We start from the raw sequence: 20,390 nt of genomic DNA on the forward strand, positions 1-20,390 counted from the left end.
TAGCTCAGCAATTCAAACATCACAGAATTTGTACTGGGGAAAACACTGTGGAAGCTCCAGCCACAGGGAAAACTAAACCAGAATCAACATCCTACTCATGCCAGAGGATTTGCTTTTTGGTCAAAATTTTACTCATAGTTTCTCAAACATCTGAAAGACATATTTTCAATATGAGCGTTGAATCTATCTCCTCCAGCTCCCTCATCTACTTTTTCTTCCTTTCTCTCTTGGATACCTAGCATGAGGTGTGGTCAAACTACAATTGTAGTCTAATATAACTGAGAAATCAGCCAACCATGATCCACAAATCAGTAGGAAGTCTGGCTCTATTAGTCCCAATACATCTAGGACTATTTAAACTTCATATTGTGATAGCCCACTTCTGGCATGGTTGAGAAAGAATCATCCCTGCGGGTTTGGGGAAAAGGAAAAGCCTGTACTTTTAAACCCTTCACAGTATGTTTGTTACTACAATAGAGCAATACTGTAATTGTTTTGCTCCTATCTGTGACCAGACAGAAAGCTAAAACATCACCACCAAAAAAAAAAAAATCCTAAGAAGGGAAAAGAAGAGACTTGATTTTACACATATGTGTTCTGTTAAAACTGTGCAGCTTAATCACATGTTTGATTATCATAATGGTTTTGACATCTGACATTTAACTGAGCATACTACAAAGCATGAAACTGTTGAAAAAATAATGCACAACAACATACACCTACCAGAAGGTTTTTCCCAGAAAGATGTTTTGTTGCCCACAGATTCAGAGATTTTAACAGGGGAACAAAAAACACAGTATAGTTAGAGGGGACTCAGGGCAGTGCTGTGCCCAGCTTTCCAGTGAGCCCCAGTAAGGCCATCCATGGTAGACCAGTCTCTATTGGCAAAAACATTATGACATTATACAGGGGTCCTTCATCTTTAAAAGAGTTGTTCCATCCGTCCACATTCCCAGCAGGAGAACTGGATCTAGAAAAGAGATGGCTCTCACACTAAACCAAAACAAACAGACCTTAGCACATCTAGAGGCAGGTAAGCAGCTAATGCATTGCAAAGTAATATAACTGACACCCTGCTTGGCATGGCAAGCAGAGAAATTACCACCAGTGTCACTCACAGGCTGTTCATTGAGAATGAACCTCCCAAGCATCTATTTGCTTAAAAGAATAACACAGGAAAGGACCAAAAAAAAAAACAAACCACCAACCTCAGATGCAACAAATGGGGAGACCAACTCCAGTCAGAAGAATTTACACACACAGCCCTTAGCAAGCATAAATACAAATTACAGCAGTTCTCCTCTGGTTTTGAAGGTTTCAAGTGTGATTTGGCATCACAGTTTTTCTGTGTCCCAGTTAAGATGTAATAGTAATCTCAACTGAAACTATAGCTATACCTTTAACTAGAGACATTAATTATACCTTCTAAAAGGCCTGCTGACCCGAAGTCATTAACCCAATGATTTAGGACACCTTTTGACAGTCTGCCTTTTATTAAGAGAGTAGCCAGTAATTTATGTCTTGAAAAGCTTCAGGTGCATATAATTATGGCAGCTTCCTTTTAAGCAATACTTTTTAAATAAATCCTGTAATTACCTAGATGACATATTCAGGAGCTATTGTAAAAGATGCTTAAAATTAAAGGGGGGAAAAATTACACCTTATTTTCAAGACTTGTTCCTTCCTTCTTTTCCTATAAAGATGAGGATACTTAAGAAGTTTTTCCATTCCTTTCTTTGCATTTATAAAACCCTCAGAAAGAGCCCTAGCAAAATAGTTTCTCCTTTGATTGCAAGTGGAACTGACGATCACTCACCAGTCTGCACTGAGGCTCTGAAATCCCATCAGTTATCTTTCACCAAAAAATATTTAGACTTTGTCATAATTCCATTGTTAGACTGCAGCAGATCACAGCCTTTATGAAAGGTGGAATCAAAATAAAGCAGGAGAAAATTCCAGCCACGTTTATATGAATTAAAATGCTTTTTTTTTTTTTTTAACCAGGTTGCTCTTCAGAATATTTTTGTTCTGCCTTATCTGGGTTTTATATTTCCTTTAAATTGCCAGAATGTGATTGCCTCTATATCTTAACCATTCGGATGTGACTAACTTTTGGGAAAAACTATCTTTTTACTTCTAATATCCCCTTTTATTCTGCAACTTAACCATGCTGGGACTTTTTCTCTTTCCGAACTTTTTTTTGTACTATGGCCTCCAGTGTGCGCCTTTAAAGCAAAAAATCTCCCTGACAAGATTTACAGCCAGAGCTTTTATTTTGTATTTCTAAGCTGCCTTATTTTTATGTAGGTCCGTTCTTGAAATTATATTATTGCTGTGAATTATCCTGTCAAGGGATTTGCATTCGTGTATGCTTTGTGCACCATTACACAGTGGCTGTCTGTATTTACTTCTGGCACCAGATTGGGTCCGCTGCTCAGAGCTAAACCGAGAGCTGTTTTTTCTGATCTTGGTATTCTGACTAGCTACTCCTAGAAAGTATTGAAGGGTGTGCAAGAGTCACCTCATGCCACTTCACTTTACTTTTTTGTAGCTGATGTAGACAACATGATGGAATGGGATGCGGTGCCTAAACGTTTAAGTTGGTATTCATTAACCGAAGTTCACGCTTCTGTACTGTGGACATCTGCATCTGAGTTGGTTACTCCCTTAAAATCAGTGAAAATAGGGTGCTTTTAAGATGGAATTTGTTGCTTCATTTTGGACCACCACACAAAGATGAGAGCAATCACTCATAAGAAACATGAATTCTCTCTATTAACTATACAGACGACTAACTCAGGTGTAGCTGAGATGACTCACTCCCTAAATACCAAGTCCCTGCTCTACCCTCCATCATGTCATAACTGAGTACATACAGAGCCAGCTGAAAAGCCACGAATGACAAAGATTCTGTTATATTTGCATGCAGATGGCTGACTTCATGCTTTCTTTAACGTCTACTTGTATCACCTACTCTGCCTGCTGTAAAACATACCTTGAGAATACTATGCCTATTGATTATTTTTCACCAAGTTTCTGAGGCACTTTTATACTATTGATCCGGATTTATGACCAGGTCACTCATGTTAGTTTCTCTAGGATATTACCCTTTTAAAAAAAGTATTTTGCCTGAGTATGTTTAGCATCTATTTTTATATGTTGTCTTTAACTGGGGTTGTTTCTGCATCACTCTCCAGTTTTATTTTTTGATGTGTTATCCCTGTTTGTAGCTTATGAGGTTGTTTTTACATCATCCCTTCACAATATATCAAGCTGAACCACATGCTTTTCTATACCTATTGGTTTCCCCATTTGAAGAATGCTCTGTAACTTTATTTTTCCCTTTTTGGAGCGTCAGCAATCTGGTTCCATTTTTGTCTACATTGGATCCATCCTTTCCCTCTCTCCTCCATTAGTTCTAGAAGTTTGGTGAGTCCTTAATAAATTCTCTTTTCTACAGCATTTTCTCAATGATGCCTTGAGATTCTGATTCTTTGCCTGCCTCTGCACGTGGTCCTGGTCTTCATCCATCTACTTAGAAGCTTGAGCATTGCCTCCAGGCCAAAATGCTTAGTACGTTTCCAACAGCATCAACAAACATAAATGATTTTGAAATGTGTTCTGCAAGGAAAAATTATGGAGGAGTGTCTGACGGTGGAGAACTAGAGTTACAAAATAAAAATAATTCAAACGAGGGAAAGAACTAAAGGGATTAGAGACGTTGTTTCATTCATTAAGCTAATTTATGCTCCCTGGGAGAAGAACCCATTTTTAAGACCTCCATGGAAGCTGAAAAGTCTGCTATAATCTAACTATATTCTTTGCCTCACAGTCTTTCTTTCTCTATATACCTTTTGTTCAGGAGTGGGAAAGGTGATTTTCAGTGTCACTGACATGATTACAAGTTTTTTCAGTGACCTTTTCTTGCTCCGTGATTAACACAGTTGCACCAATCATTCAAACTCCTGCAACTTCAGTAAGGAACTTGATAATAAGGTCAGCACACTTACTCATCTTATGGCTGCTTGGTCTAGAGCCTCCCCATCAACTTCCATATTTGGAATTGTTCTAAATAGTTCCAGTGAATCCAAATGAAAAGAAAAATCTAGTCTATGATGTAAATTTCAACATATTATTGCTATTGAGATACGTCTTCTACTTTCTGAATTTGAGATCTGGATCCTGGACTGGATGTGATGAAATCTCTCAGAGCTACTGAGTAAGGAGGTAAGTCAGTGAAAATGGTCACTAACTAGTCGATTCGATATTTATGGTTTTGTCTGATTTGGACTGATGGGAGACTCATTCAGCCATAACTTGAGATGATGATTTTCATTAATTTTTGGTTTGAACATAAAGAGTGAGTAAGGAACCCTTCACGGCAGGAGTTGTGCAAATATATACCTTGCAAAATGTCAGCCCTTGCTCCAAAAATTTTACTGAGGAGATATCAAACATTTAAACCAAACAATCAGATCAGGACTGAACAGCTTTAAAGTATATTTACAAAAATGCAAGATCCTTGGCCAGACTCAGAAAGAATTCACAGTCCACTCCCCAGTTATTATTAGGTTTCAGGTCCAAGAGAAAGAAGTTCTGACAATCAGTCTGAAAAAGGAAAATTAATTGCTTCACCTAGACCAATCTAACTTTCCCTCACTTATAACAGGAACTGGCACAAGTACAGAGGTTGAGAGGGAAGAAAACCCTTCAAGATTGTTACCAAAATACTTGTCAGGGACAGAGTAAAGATGGAGATGCACAGCTCAGTGAGGTGTGTGAGACCCATTGCGTAGAAATGTGCCAGAAGAAGATTTGATTTGTCTTGTAAAAAGAAAATATTTCTACTGCTAAGAAGTGTAGAAATAGCAATAATTGTATCAGGTACAGTGAAAGAAAAGAAGGCACACTATCAGGGAGACAGACACTTCTTTAAATGACACTGAGGTAGTGTACAGTTTGATTCCATAATTCCTTAATAGCATCCGCAAATCCCCATTACTTTTTAGTTTCATAAAGCCTAGTTTAATTCAAAAAGTTAGTGCACAGCTCTGCTCCAGCTGTCTGTTCCGCATTGCTGGAGAAAAATTTAAAATTTTGCTTAGATCAGGGCAGAAGTTATTAGAAACAAAGGAATAAACACAGAGTATATTTAGCATTTCAGAAGATACTTCAAGTCTGAAAACCTATGTAAGTTGTGGAGAACACAAATATTTCTCATTCACTGTTTGGTCAACCATTTAATGGAGAGAAGTTACCTGAAGGTTTGAATGGCCAAACAGTTACAGAAAATAAAAATGTCCATGCCTTCAAATAGGTACATGTAACTAAACTAAGAAATGCTGGAATTTATTAAGAGTCTGTGTTTCTTCTTCTATTTTTGTAATCTGCTTTCCAAAGTCACGTCATCTTATTAATTATTGATGCTCCCCACTTAAGATACAGCCTTTGAGCAAAAGGTTTGAAAATACTTCACATATTTACACCAATAGTGGTATTGACTCTTTCTTCCTGCAGAAAAGGGTCCTGTGGCCAGGCTTCAGTATAAATTTACTTCTTTCTGGTATTAGAGAGCTGACTGTTAGAATTTATAAGCCAATAAATTCCAAGCGTTGTCAAAAAGGAATGGTATTACCACTATTTTGAAAAACTACTAAATCCACTGAATTTGTATCTGGAGCTGATAGGGAAATCAGTATTTAAAAAAAAAATTAAAAAAAAAAACCACCCACAAACTTACAGACTCAAAAAGCTTCTATTAATTCACATGAGGCAAGATGTTGTTTTCAGAAACTGCAGCCAACACACCTCAGTGCTACATGCCAGGTTTGTACCCGTGACAATGAGCAAAGTAAAAGGAGATACAAGTAGGCTAATAAAAAATAAGATAGTGGGAAGAAAAACAGCTAGAGTAAATCCAAATAACAGATAAGGGTATAGAAACATAAACAAATTGGAATTAGAGCAAGTGGAAAATTGCTACAGAGATGCCGTATGAAAAGCAGGTCACCCCCACACCAGCTGATGCAGGTCTCTCCCACCATGAAAGACACAAAGTCCTGCCTCTGAGAAAGCCTGAGATCTAATGGGCACGACAGAAAAACCACAAATGTCTAAGTGACACCAGGAAAGGATATGAAGTCAAAAGGGGATCACTTGATTTGTTTTTAAAAATATTTCAAACTTTGATTTTTATAGTGTATGCAGACACATTGTATGCATGAGCACATATCCATAACACTCACACATCAATGTGCATGGGTATTTCTGAAAAGAAATAAAAATTAGACGAAAGAATTTAAAAAAAAAGTACAGAGTGGTTAGTACTCATTCAATACTCCTTAAAATTTTTTTGAGGCATAAGCAAGAGGTAAAGTGTTCATTTGCATAATTTGACATCATATGAACTAAGAGACTGATTTTCCACCCAAAGCTGTCTCATATTATAACCTCTGAGGGTTTTGCCACAAGCACTACTGTAGTACACCTGCCAGCCTACCATGAAATTCTTGTAGACATTGAGAGCAGTGCTTAATGTCCACTGGGAATACCGCCGTCTCATAGCCGGCACAAATCACATCTTTAGCACTGCTGTGTGAATGAGTAACATTATCCAAGCCTAGCCAAAAACGCGAATACTTTCTTCACTATGAAACAAAGTGGAGGGCAACATTTACTTCTGCGCAAATGAAAACTGGCAGCAACAGTGAGATGACACTCAGAATTGCTTGTGCCTTTTCCAAAACTCATTTAAAAATGCAATGTTTCACCTTGGCCTTTCTGCTTGAATTACCACATCACCTTGAAAACAAAGCATGGCTTTGCTGGATTGCTTGCCTCTCACATATTTTTCCCCAGCTCAGTGACCTCAGGTGGGAACGCAGGGACAGTACATCCAGTTTTAAACAGCTCCAGGTTTGTCAAGTAAGAAAGGGGAATGCTATATTCTGACTGTCTGACAGCTATTTTGCCCAAAGCATCCTGACGTGATAGGTAAAACGTGAAATATGGGAACACTTGTTTGTACTCAAATCCCAGTCCCACCAGCACTTCCCTGAAACAAGCAAAGGGAATAACTGGTTGCAGAGTCAATGTGTACAATGCAGCAGCTACGGTTCCAACCCAAAATCTGTGGAAAGAGTGCAAATCCTCAAGTTACGCTATGGCAGTTGACTAAAACTTGAACTCAAACATTTGCTCCCAACACACCCTCCTTTGGCAGACTGGGTCATGACTGCCCTGGTGCTGTTTGAGGCCACACATATATATATGAGTTTTCAACAACAGTTTCAAGGAGGACAAAATAATTGATGTGAACAGGATACTGATGGGATTTTACAGTTGAAATTGTCACTGATCCTACTAAATGTTCGCTTTCTTTCTTCCAAAATGCAGTCACAACTTTTAATTGTAAATGGTCCTCAAACACTAACGTTTTCTTCCTCATTTACCCTACTAACTGTTGTGTAATATTGTGTCATTACTGGCAACAGTAAGAATACTAATAATCAAATCTATTTAAAGTGGACTCTCCCTGATCAAAGCTATGGAACTGTCCAGTTAAGTAGGAAAAAAAAATAACATTTAAAAAATTAAATCCTACTGCACCTTTTCTAAACAAGACACCTGCCAGGAGCTTGTGAAATATATCTATAGCTGAATCATCTTTTAACACTAGTGAAATAAGAGACAAACAGGTTGTAGACCAGACTAATTAAACTAGAAATATAGTGGGAACAAGAGATGTAATTTATTTACAAAAAGTTTTTTTTGTTTACTAACTGAATGCTTATCTCTGAAAGAATTTTCACATTCAGGTCTGCATTCACCTGCAATGAATCATTTTTAATTTGGGTTATTCTATTGTTTGAATGGTTTCTTGGCCATATGTGGACTTAAATTCACTATTGAGGAGTTCTGCATGGAAAATTTGTAAAGGAATCTTCACAACCACTGAAAAATATCTACAGATGTACAAAGCCATACAAATGGCTGGGCTAAGCTGTTTTGGAACCATACCCATGAATCACCTCAATTCCTGCTTTTGAAGGATTTCACTGGGCAGCATCATGGTCCAAGTATACACTGCAAATGTTTTACAGATTACAGTATACAACTGGCCTTGGGTGCAGTTGCTGCAGCTAGATGCATGCTTTAACCATGGTCCCAGCTATTTGCTGGGCCTTGATCCCACTGGCTCTGCAACCCACTTCCATACTCTTGGCTTCATGCAGAGGCTGGACACAAGGACTTGATGGACACCACAACGTGCCCCAGACAGGTGCCATTCAGTGTGACTTGGCTAGGGAGCATGACTCTGGCCTGCAACAAAGGATGTGTCTACGTGGAGCCCAGGCTCTGAGGACACCCAGTCCTCTCAGGGTATAAACCAGAAAACACCCACCCATTCAACCAGTTTAACAATGAAACGTCAGTTCCAGGCTTTTTTTCAGTGAAAGGATACAGAAGCTTTCCAGAGGTGACACAGACAACATCTGCCAGGGCACACCTTGATCTGGATAAGTGCCAAATAAAATCTAGGGCAAGGATAAAAACCAAACATTCATTAATAAGAGAAAAACTGAAAAATACTTGCTAAGCCCATCTGTATCTGAAATACTTAAATAAGACTCTTTCAAACTGTATATTAAATTGTAAGATCGCTTTCAGTATTTTCAAGTATGTTTCCCACACAGCTGAAAAGCAGCCTTAGGATACTTAAAAAAGGATGACTAATATTTCTTCTGTAAACTTACTGCTAAAATCACATATTTGATGTATTTTATCCAAATGCCGCTTAGGACAAAGTTGTAATCTTAAGGATCTATCTGGAAAGCAACACCCACATCTGAGGAAATACAGAGTGTCATCTGTTTTATCTCTGATACAGAAGCCCTGCTAGCCAAAGAAAGGGTTCCTCATGGCAGCTAAAAGGATAAACTCCAACTTTTTGAAATGTTTCTCAAGTCTTGCAGTCTCAGATTTTGCTGATTTTGAAGATTTTGGTAGCAGAGGGCAGCACTATGGCAGGCCTAGTAGGGAGCTGCCTACCTCCTCACGGCCTTCTGCCTTCCACACCATGGAGCACTGTGATTGCTGATACATCATCCCCAGCACAGTTTTTCCTATGAACATTCCCCAGGTGTTAGCCAGTATCTAAAGACTCACCCTAAATTCAACAAGTAACCATTAAGGACGTACAAATTTGAGTTTAAGCTGCCTCCTCAAAATCAACTGCCTACCCTACCACATTGCCCAGGGTGGTGGCTAGAGCACCAAACAGTGATCTGATTAAGCATAAGGCCCTGGACAGTATTTTCACTTTTTGCCATCTTGCCCGCACCCCCAAGACATTTTTTTATTAGCTAAGACCAAATATCACACCACATTTTAAACTAATTCTAAGGAATAGGGACAGGAGGGGAGGGTTGCTAATTCAATACTTACAGAGCAGACAACTACAAAGATAAAAAGGCCTGAAACTTTTAGGAATTTTAGACAGCACCTGAAATGTAAGAAACATGTATTTACTATATGGCTAGTTTAAAACAAATATTTTATGTTCTCTTAACAGCTCTGACATTTCAGAAGCATCATGGTGAGGACTTATGGGTGATAATTTATCACAACAAAGTATAGACACCACTACATAGGGTCAGAAGGGGCTTAGGAAGCCTTAGTGACTATAAGGGACTCCTGCCCCAGGTCTGCTGCCAGATGGGTCTCATTGCACAGGAAGGAGGTCGCACCCCTCGGGTTGGAACATGAGCTAGTGCTGGGACCTAGAGCCACTCCTCTGCTGCCTTTGCCAGCCCCCAACAGGCCCAGAGCCCATCAGCTTGTCCTGGCCTCTCCCAGGGAGGCAAAGGAGCATTGCCACCACAGGGAGGTGGCATGGCCGAGCAGAAAGCACAGCTTGTCACATAGAGGGGTGGTGTAATGAATGACTTCCTGAAAACTGGACTTCTGATATACATCCTGAAAGGTGTTGGGAAAAGACAGTTTAAAGATGAGAACAAGCTTTGAGTCTCTCCCGGTTTCCGTAGTGTCTCTTTAAACCAAGTATACTTCATAAGCCAACCAACTAGCAAAATTAAGGCGCTCTCTTTTTTTTTTTTCCCCAGAGTACATGCGCACCCTTTGAAGGAATGTCCAGTTTTGGAGATGTGATGCCATCAAATTTTCTGCAGTGTCAGAGCTTACTACTGATTGGGCTGAGCAAGAATAACTCCAAATTAAAATGTGGACATTGAAAATGCATGCTCTTAAGTAAGAAATCTTAAGATTTAGCACTTTTAAATTACAATTTTTAAAAATCATACCATAAAAGGCAACTCAACTAATTATTTTCTTGCTGTCCATCAGTATTTTACACAGATGTCTTAATTTACAGACCTCTTTGGGGTTATTTTCCCTTATTACATCTTTTCATTAATTGAAGGCATTGATGTTCTTATTCCATTTTTCCAAAAGTAAACATTCAAACATTGCTTTTCTGACAGAATGACAAATGTAAGGTTTGATTTAAGCCTGATGACAAGCAAGAAGGAAAACATTTAAGTTACTAGGATAATTAGTTGGTAAGGGAACAGCGCAATAAATAGCTGCATTGACAGGTGCTATAGAACAAAATATTAAAGCAGAGTAGTCTGAAAAGAGTCAGAAATAATTTTTAATCACAGTGGAAATAAGTCCCTAAATCAAGTTCATTGGCTGAAAACGGCATGAGTGACTGGAGACCCATTTTTTAGATACATTGTTTTCTAAATATGCCTTCCTCTTCAGAATTCTCCAAACAGCCAGACAAAAAACCCAGCAGCTCATAAAAAAAATGTTGCTACAGACAAACTGGTACAAAGGGGTTACAATATCCTATGAAATACAACTGGTAGTGACTTTATGCAAACACTGCACGGTATAAAAATCCAGAGAAGGGAGAGGAAGAGGGGAAGCCAGCTAGGTGGCTTCTTCTAGAAATGCCAGGTAGCCCTGTTCTAATGAAAAACAAAGTGGCAGAGAGGTGGAAGAAGGATAATAAAGGCCTGAAAAGAGAGGAATGTCCACAAAAGCCATTATCAGCACCTCACAACTGATAACAGGTGTGATTTATGGAAATTACCTGGAGCCAGATTAGTCACGTATCCTTTACTCTACTTGTCTACTGTCCCCATCTCTACAGTACAGTTATTTTTGAGAATTTATTATGTTACAAATTATTAAAGCCCAGCCCAGACTGGTTTATTTTTAATGTACTTAATATTTTCTGTTGGCACTTCCAAATTATCATTTTGAATCATTCAATAATATCATTTGAATAATTCAAATTATTACTGAAACAAGAAACAGTAATAACTTGATCTTAAGACGTAAGAGAAATCAGAAAGCATTAATTAAGCCTTTATAAATTCATAACCACTTGTCTGTAAATAACATAAAGTCATCTAAAGGAGCTGGCAAGATATAACAAAAAAGCTTTTGGAAATGGTTATTTTATTAAATGTAGAAGGCTCTTTTCTTCCCGTCTGTTTTTATGGCATTTTGTATTAGGGAAGCTGCGTTTTTAATGGCTTACAGTTAAGAAGTGATCAGCCTTCGACTTGCCCATGGTTTGCAATCTGTCTCTTCCTACAGCGCTAATCTGGCACAGCAATGCAAGTACAAACCCTGTGCCAAATCCTGCGCTGATAAATGCCTCCAGCACAATCCTATTTGACTTCAGTGGGAAATGCATGAAGTATAAATCTGTGAAGGATTTGACCCCTGTTCTAAACCAAGTGATTTTTAGTCTGATCTGCATGCGGTGTCAGGCAGTTTAGCTCCATTTATTATCTCAGTAGAATTATGCTGATTTACGGCAGACAAGGAGCTGGCCGTTATGTACAACCCACATTATAGCAATGAAAATGCTTCACAGGAAGTTCTGCCAGAGAAACGCGCTACTCCCCAGATTAAAATCCTATGCTGTACTAGAAACAATGATTCTACAGTCTTGCTCAAAGCCTTTATTCCATCAAATACCAGGGAAAGCTACCTCTAGTGTGAAGACAGACACCTGCCAAACTTCTTCACATCTGCTCATATTGCACTAATTGCAGCCATTGAAATTCTCCTACTCCATTTGTTCAGCAGCAGCACAGGAGAGAGGCACTCCGCACAATATTGTATGCATGATGAAAGGAGGAAAACAATTGTGAAGGGATGAGCTAAGACAACCTACAGATTGGGAAAAGTTGCATGGAAATCTCATTGGAAAGGCTCCAGGATCAACACGTAAACTAGTAAAAAGTGTTGAAAATCTGGAAGGGACAGAGAGAATTAGTATCCAAGACTAAAAGGTTTGCTAGTTAAAACCAAGGAAAAAATATCCTGAGAAAATTTGAATTTAAGTTCTTATCACATTTTTATTTTTTAATATACCAACAAACAATTTCCTCCACATCTAAATGAGGTAAAAGACTATTTTGAGGTAAAGAATGAAATATATTAGTGTACCTAAAGATTAATAAAAAATGCTGTTAGATTTTGCATTGTGTATATGTAAAAAGCTACTTTAATGAATACAGAAAGACTGTGTGTGTTAGATACATATTTTAATTAAAGCGAAGTATTTTATAAAAGCAACACAACATTGAAGAATAAAGCTGTGGAATCAACTAACGGGCTTTTGAGAAAGGGTTTCAAAGAAATGTTAAAAGCAATAGAATGTATTTCTTAAAAAAATTAGAATAGCTGCTATGATTGATGTTTGTAAGAACAAGGGGCTATTGATCATTAGGTAGAAGCTGTAATCAGTTTCATCAGGGTTTATTTATAAACTATCAATGGCAAGATACAGCCTATATATGAAGTGTTATGTTATTCATTTGTAGAAAATAAATAATTTTATCAATATCTATACTTAAAAACTAATCCCCTTAGAAAATAAAAAAAAAAAAGGAAAAAATAAATAAATGAATGTTTGAATTCAGACCTCATCTTTGATAAATTGAACTTGACATGGAGGTTGTCCAAGATTTCGTATTTCTCAGAAGAAGCAGATCTGGACAAACTTGTAATTTCACTTCCCAGTTGAAACCTTTGCTCAAATTCTGCAGAGCTGTTGTCCCATGAATCATCATCTGTGATAAAATCTGGATTATGAAGAGCCATGTACTGCAACCTGTCACACATTTTCAGTAAACACAATAAAACAAAACAGTGCTTTATTCCAACAGACAGTAGATGCAACTGACCTTGCATATCATTAAGTTCACTGTGAGAGCTTTCAATGGAAAAATTCATAGAAAGAGATTTATTGAGTACAAACTAGCTCCCTTTGGTGACACAGCTGGGTAGACTGGTGAGCAAAGACAAGGGAGAACCAGCTGTCTGATGCACCAGACAGGTGTACTTCAGGATTTGGTGCATAAAACCCCTATAAGGACCCTGACTATAGCTCTTCTGTGTCTTCCAGTGCACCTGATGTAACACCACATGGAGGAAGTGATAACCCAGGACCTGCAGTTGCCTATCATTAGGGCTCTAATCACCCTGATGTCAGACCTTACATCCTTCCCTTCCCCACTTACAGCCCCTTCTTTCCATTTCTTTCCTCCAGAGTAGTTCTTTGCTTACAACCCCTGCCATTGACTTTATTTCCCAGCAGGTTTAGTGTCAGGATATAAGAAACAAACATGCACAATTAAATAGAAGAGAGCTTAGTGAAAAACTGTTTCAAGTAAAGCGAAAGTAACTCACCCATTTCCCTCTGAGGAAACCTTCAGCAGAGGTGTCTTCTCTGTAAAGCCAGTGTTTTTTGACCTTGAGCTGAATAATTTGGAAAAATTGAAGTGATATCTTTGGAGACAAAAAAAAAAAAAAAAATAAAACAAAACTAAGTCTCCAGTACAATAATTCATTACATTTCTACACACTATTTTGCTACAAGTGTATCTAACTAGTTAAATATTCTTTAAGAATGTTGTTCACTTAAATTAAGGTTTTCATTAAGTTTGAACTAGTCACGGTCATTACTTCCTTATGGTCATGGGGGATTCTACTGCATAAAATAAAAGAAATTTATTTTATCCTAAAAACAGCATCTAAAATAGTTAATTAAATTCCCTCTAAATGCCAGAAGAGCAATAGACACCTAACTTACACTCACATGCTTATATTTTAGGCACTTAAATTTACAATGGATCAACTGTACTGTAATATTAGTGAGGTGAAATTCTTAAGGTATATAATTACATATATTCATATAATTTCATGTTAATATACTTCATAAAACATAAAATAATAGGATAATTTCTGTCCCATAAATTACATTTGAGACCAGGATCACCAGAAATCTACTAATCTCTACAATGATCTCAGCACTCTGTATTAGGAAAGAAAGCTTTATCTGAAGTACAAGTACTTCATTCCTTCAACACAATCCTTTCCAAACAGTTTTTGTCAAGTCTTGGTCCTGGTCCTGGTCCTGGTCCTGCAGATAACTGACAGAGAGTAAGCTACCTCTTGCCATATTGCAGCTTAGCATTGTTAAGAGGTCTTTTGCTAAAATACAAATTCCAAAGCTTAAGAAACAGGTGAAGAGAATCAATCACAATCACAGGGGTCTAGCTTTGGGGCAGGCTTCTGGAAGAGATTAAATAATTAGGCAATTTTAGAGCACTCTACAAGACCTGGCTGTTCCAGAGACATTTTCCATCAAAACCACCATTATTCAGACATGCTCAGATTTATTCCATTCAAAACTGCAGCTACTAGTCACCAGAAAACCCCAAAGATATCTGCTAGATATATCTCAGATGCAGATCTCACTACTCCCAGAGACACTTAGAGGAAACCTAAAATGTATTCTGCTATTGCTGGACTGTGAGGGGAAAAGAATTATTAAATCATAGACAACTAATTATATATACAAACGTGACTGGTAATTCAATCTTCTAAATATAAGGCTAGTCCAAAAAGAAGGATCTGTGTATTTAACTTCATAACACAATGGAAGACAGTGGAATTTTCTTCCATTTGTAAAGGTATGCTTGAGCTAAGTCTTTGCAAAATTAAAACCTCCAGATAATGCTTCAGATTGCTTGTTTAGTAGTGTTATCATCCAGAAGCCACGCTAGGTGTGGAGCAACTGCATATGGTTATTTCAACCTTGAGTAGCCACAATGCTCATTCAAACTCTGCTGTAAGCACCATATTTGCAGTCTCAACAGAAGAGAATGAATGAGTTAGGGAGACTGAATTATCCAGTACCTCCGCTCAAATGTTGGGCAGATTACAATTCAGGTGCTACATTACACTGACAGTTCATCTGTGAAGAGATGATTGCGTACTCTGAAACTATCAAAGTCCTTCCTTTTTTTAAATAGGAGAATATCATTCACACAACAAGTTTAAGTGGAGAAATTCTGGTATTTTGAAGCAAGTGTTATTCTAATCTTATCATAGCCTTAGATGTAAAAGATTACCTAGAGCTTTTATGAAACAGAATCCATAAGGATAGCAAAAACACTATCAAGACTTTAAATGTGTGCACTACTGATAGGCTCCTGGCTAATCCCCGCATCCCACTACATTTGAAGTTTGCATCCAAAGGTGACAAGTTTAATAAAAATTCTGGTCATGGACCTTGAACTCTTACATTCAGAAATTTAACTTACACAAAGGCCAATTAGCTGTTTCTGCTGTTAAACAAAATTATACTGCTTGTACCACAAAAAAAGGCTCCAAATAATATTTACTGTATGCTGTTCTGATCTAATCTCACATTGTGCATATTGTTAACCTTTACACACTTACTTTTCTTCTTTTCCTTCTAGGACATGTACAAAATCTAACAGTTGTAACCAGAAAACTTTCTACAAAAGATTCCGTTTCTGATTGTTAGAGGTTGATAACAACATTTCTTTGTGTTATGTAGACATACATATATCTACCAACACTTTCCCACCTCAGAAAGTCTTCACCACTACTGTAAGTGATTGACCAATCTGCAAAGGGTGCTCAATGGCAAAGCAACCACAGCAATGACAACCAGAAAGAGAGGATAAAGGTTTGGTAAAAGGTGGTTTGAATGGTAGAACCTGAAGTGAAGGATCCAGAAGGCTAAAGACATCACTTTCACTTTATTTTTGCATATTTGTTATTCTCACTTGCTGGTATAGATCTTGCCACTTTTAAATGGAACTGTAGAGTTTCATGGATTGCCAAGAATGGCCAATACAGTAAAAATGGAAAAAAGTCTTCAGATAAAGTGACAACAGTTAGTACATGACAACATCAATTTGCAGAGAGTAAAAATTCATGGACAAGAATAACCAGTAGGAAACAGCCAGGCTTGACAAAACAAAAATAATTAGAGAAAAAGCAGAAGAGCCTCAACTCCCCCGTGATGTGATTACTCTAATTACAGAATGAGATTAATATAAACAATAAAGTTAATTAGGGCATAAAAGAATCTTGAGGGCGGAAAGCTCTAGAAAGAAAAATTGGAAAAAACATCATGAAAAAATAGCATGGATTATAAAAATGGAAGTCATCCCTGAATGGAGAGCCCTTCTGTGCCTCTCATACTTCTGCGCCTCTCATACTTCTGCAGAGACACTATTGGTGCAATTTGGTCATCCACTTCATCAAAAGATAACAGACATTGTCTGCAAGCAAGACCTAGGAAGGCCCAAAGACCCCCTGTTATTAGAGGAGCAAGTCTGCAGTGTGCAGAAACCTCCTCAGCATCATTCCTGGTGCTCCTCAGCCCTGCAAGTGGCTGGCAGTTATGACACCATGTAAATGTAAAGATATCATGTGACACATTTCAAAACCTAGGATCAGTTTAGACTTTAAATGTTTCTTCACAATCAAAAGAGCTAGAAACTTTGATTATACCTACGTGCTAGAATGGAGTGCAAACTACCTCTGCTGAGCAATTCAGCAACATTACCAAGGAGCTAATCACCAGGTCAGCTCATTAGACTATTGTGGATAGACCTGTTCATAGGATCAGAAAAATTGGTCTGAATTTATACTATGTGTGGAGCTGGTAAGCCAGGCACCAGTTGTGTCCAGTGTTCTTCTCTCATGATTCAGACTCAAGAATCATTAGTATTTTATACCTGAAATATGAGAAGAGACGTGAAATAATAGCCTTTACACATGTGTACATTTATATGTAGATATGCACACAGATCTTCACAAAACAAATCAACTTTCTCATTTCCTTTTCATTTAAAAGTGATGGGAGAAAATTAAAACCAAAAGCTATGGAAAGAAGTATTTGAGAAAGAGTTACATAACACCACTCATATGGAAAAATCCATGTAGAACTGTCATCAGAAAAGAATTGCATGTCCTCTCTCCTGTACAACCACAGCTGTGGCCACATTCATTCTCACATTTGCTGCAGCAGAGCATGCGCTTTTATTAATTAAAAGAAATCTTTCAAACAGAAGATAGTGTTCTTAACCACTTGGCTACTACTGTGACAGTCATATATATAAATTTTGGCTTTCTCTGCAGAAGTATAGGTTTGTTCTGAGCAAGGGTGTGTTTTCTGAGCTGGTTACTTGCAGTCAAACTCATACTTTCCCATCACTAATCTTTCAAGCAATTACAATTTCTGACTGTCTCCATAGTAACCCAGGAGAGGAATCAGCATTGTAGGAGGGGCTGTCTACACACCCCAGATGATATAGCAGGTTCTGCCAAGTCATGGAGGTGTCCACAGACAAAGCTCCAGCTGCCTGACAGCAGCTGGAGAAGGATCTTACTCACAGCATTAAAACATACAAGGGTCCAAATGCAAGCCCTAGGCATGTATTGCAGGAGTCCCCATAATCTGTGGCTGTGTCACTGCTCGCACACGTGAGCAATGTTCACACTCTTCTGGTGGTAATTTGTACTTCTCTACAGCTGTACAGCAGAGATGTGACCTTCAATCTCCTGCATTCATTTGGGCAGTTTAAGAAGAAGCAGGCTTCTCTGCCCTCCTGGCCATGTGGAGAGCTACAGGGGGAGCAGGAGAGGAATGGAAGAGATGTGGGAGACTCCAATTGCTCCCACTGATGGGCTGATGACTCCTCAGACATCATTCAGAGTTGATGGCTGAAGACTGCTCCAGGTTCCACCTACAACATGCCTCTATCTTCCATTACCTACAGGTGATAACTTCCCAAGTCTTCAGGAGACTTTGGATGAAGTCCAAAGAGAGAACTCAGTTCCTGACATTGAGCACCAGACCTGCACCCTGACCACGTTTTCAGGAAGACTTTGTGGTAGGAACTGTTGTTTAGCAACAAGCAACCTTTTGATTCCAAACACACTACAGCAAAGGACACCAAAAGAAGCAAGCATCCTACAGGTACCTGGGGAAGAAAAAGACCATACTCACCCTAGTTAGGTGGAAAACACTTAAAAGAATCACTAGGTTTGGCTGGTACCTATTATTTAGCCTTATATTGAAAAGGTTAATCATGCCACACAATGCCTTAAGTTTTCACTCCCTATAATAAAAAGCATACATTTTAAACATCAGTTAATATCATGTTTCATCTGCTATATGCTAAGTCGTGCACACAACTACCAGTAAAAGAGCTATTTCTATGACAACAGAAAGCAATAATTCTCACTTCTATGGAAAGGATTTGGTCAGAATTGAAGAAGAGGTGAGTATGGAACCATACATATTGTGCAAGAGCATCAACAGCTTTGAACATAACTTATTGGAAATGTCACTATAGAAAACATTAAAAGCAGAATCTCTTCAGGAGAAAGAAAAGTTAGCATGCTTTCCTGAATTAGTAATCACTGAAACCATTATAAGCATGAGGTTGCCTCTTAAACAAAAGTCCAGGAATACTACCAAGCCAAGAGATTATAACAAATACAATAAAAATTTAAGCAATTTTTCCTAGTGGAGAAGAAGGCCTGAGTAAGAATATGAGAGATAATTAATCATGGAGGAGACTAATAACAACTCTAAGACTTTCATTTATCATTTCTGCATTCTTATAGGCTAAAGCCTAATTTTAGAAGCACCATCTTCCCTGAATAGGTATCATTTATAAAAATCATATGTACTGAACTAATTACTCCTATCATAACTGTAAACAATCACAATGCAGAAATAATTTGAAAAACAGAGAGGTTTATACTACGCGCACACACATACACAAAAAAAAAAAAGAAAAAACAAACAAAAGGAAACCCCACACGAGTTTTTGACTGCACTTTGAAACACACTCTTACACCAGATTTGGTATTTATCAGTTTCTGATAAAGTCCACTTTTGGACAACTGTTACGTGGTACAAACTGTGCTGACCAACGTTCAGCTTTTAAACATTTACTGTGTACTAAGCAGCTGAATACATACATCCATCAACATCAAGATATAGATGTGCCCACGAGACACAGCCCACCGTCATGTTTTCTGCTCAGTGGTAGCACGTCATGGGGGAACTGTTATGACTACCTATTGCAAATGAAGTATGGTCAACTGATATGCTAAGAGTCAAGGGAAGGATCAAAGACTCCAGAGCCCATAGCTCTAAACAGGCTCCAGACATTTTCTGATGACTGCTTTACGTAGCTTGAATTAAATCAGCAAATAACCTCTAGACCCTTTAAAAGCATGCACCATTAAGATGTCAGAAAAATTTAGCAATGAAAACAGTACTTAATACAGACTCATTTTCTCTTTGACTTTCTTAATTTTCTGTTAGTCAGGACTGTACAGGATTCCCCAGAGGACTGCAGCGCTGGCACTACCTGACAGCAAGACATTGCAAGAGGCACAGCCAGCTGGCAGGTCTCATACTGAGAAGCGTCTGCCATGCCAAGACCCTAGGCAAATAAAGAACATGCTTAAGAAAGATGTAGAGAATGATGTGCCAAGCTTTTGCAAGACAGAAATAGTTTCTTATATAGGACATACACAATGTGTTTGCTTCATTCACTTCTGCTGGATTTGGAGAGTGAACTTGTCCTGCAAGAGCATGTTATAGTGGGGTCCCCTTCATTTGTGCAATACTGTGCTATTTTAAGAAGTAGGGCAATTTTAAGTTCAGAAATAGATTGGAAAAGGGAGTGCTACCTATATTCTCTTTTTTTTAAATCAAATCAGTCTTTGTAGGGTTATTGTACTTCCCTGAGAAATGAAATTTTCAGATACCTCCAGGACCTGGTAGCTCCTTTTCCTCAAGAGTCTTTGCCTGCCTCTGTCAGCAGAAGTCTCCATCAAGAAGACATCAGGACAGGGTTAACAACTTAGACACACCAGGACCCCACTTCAGTGGGTGAAGTTAAAAGAAAGTACTGAATCCTTGAGCTACCCTGAAGCTCCTCTGACTCTACCTAAGAGGACTAAGCTGCTGTCCACACATTTTTCATTCGTGTGTC

The 20,390-nt window shown here is 38.2% G+C and overlaps 1 protein-coding gene and 1 long non-coding RNA gene across 4 annotated transcripts in view; one reads left to right on the forward strand and one right to left on the reverse strand.

Moving 5' to 3' along the window:
• Positions 1–13,159, reverse strand: part of OCA2 (OCA2 melanosomal transmembrane protein) — a 158,700-nt gene extending 145,541 nt beyond the window's left edge. For both annotated transcript variants that reach the window (XM_075093648.1, XM_075093642.1), the window contains exons 1-3: positions 12,971–13,159; positions 9,448–9,505; positions 8,465–8,537 (exon numbers count right to left, since the gene is read on the reverse strand). In XM_075093648.1, coding sequence (XP_074949749.1) covers positions 8,465–8,537; positions 9,448–9,505; positions 12,971–13,149 — 310 coding nt within the window. In that variant the 5' untranslated portion in view covers positions 13,150–13,159. The remainder of the gene's footprint in view (positions 1–8,464; positions 8,538–9,447; positions 9,506–12,970) is intronic.
• The window catches only part of LOC142057510 (uncharacterized), a 28,907-nt gene extending 10,382 nt beyond the window's left edge, over positions 1–18,525 (forward strand). The window contains exons 2-3 of one of the 2 annotated variants that reach the window (XR_012660670.1): positions 10,125–10,269; positions 15,816–18,525. This is a non-coding gene — a long non-coding RNA (uncharacterized LOC142057510). The remainder of the gene's footprint in view (positions 1–10,124; positions 10,270–15,815) is intronic. The other variant, XR_012660671.1, reaches the window with a different exon arrangement.
• Positions 18,526–20,390: the final 1,865 nt, after the last annotated feature.

The sequence above is a fragment of the Phalacrocorax aristotelis genome, chromosome 1 (genome assembly GCF_949628215.1).
Source record: "Phalacrocorax aristotelis chromosome 1, bGulAri2.1, whole genome shotgun sequence".
In the NCBI taxonomy this organism is placed as follows: domain Eukaryota; kingdom Metazoa; phylum Chordata; class Aves; order Suliformes; family Phalacrocoracidae; genus Phalacrocorax; species Phalacrocorax aristotelis.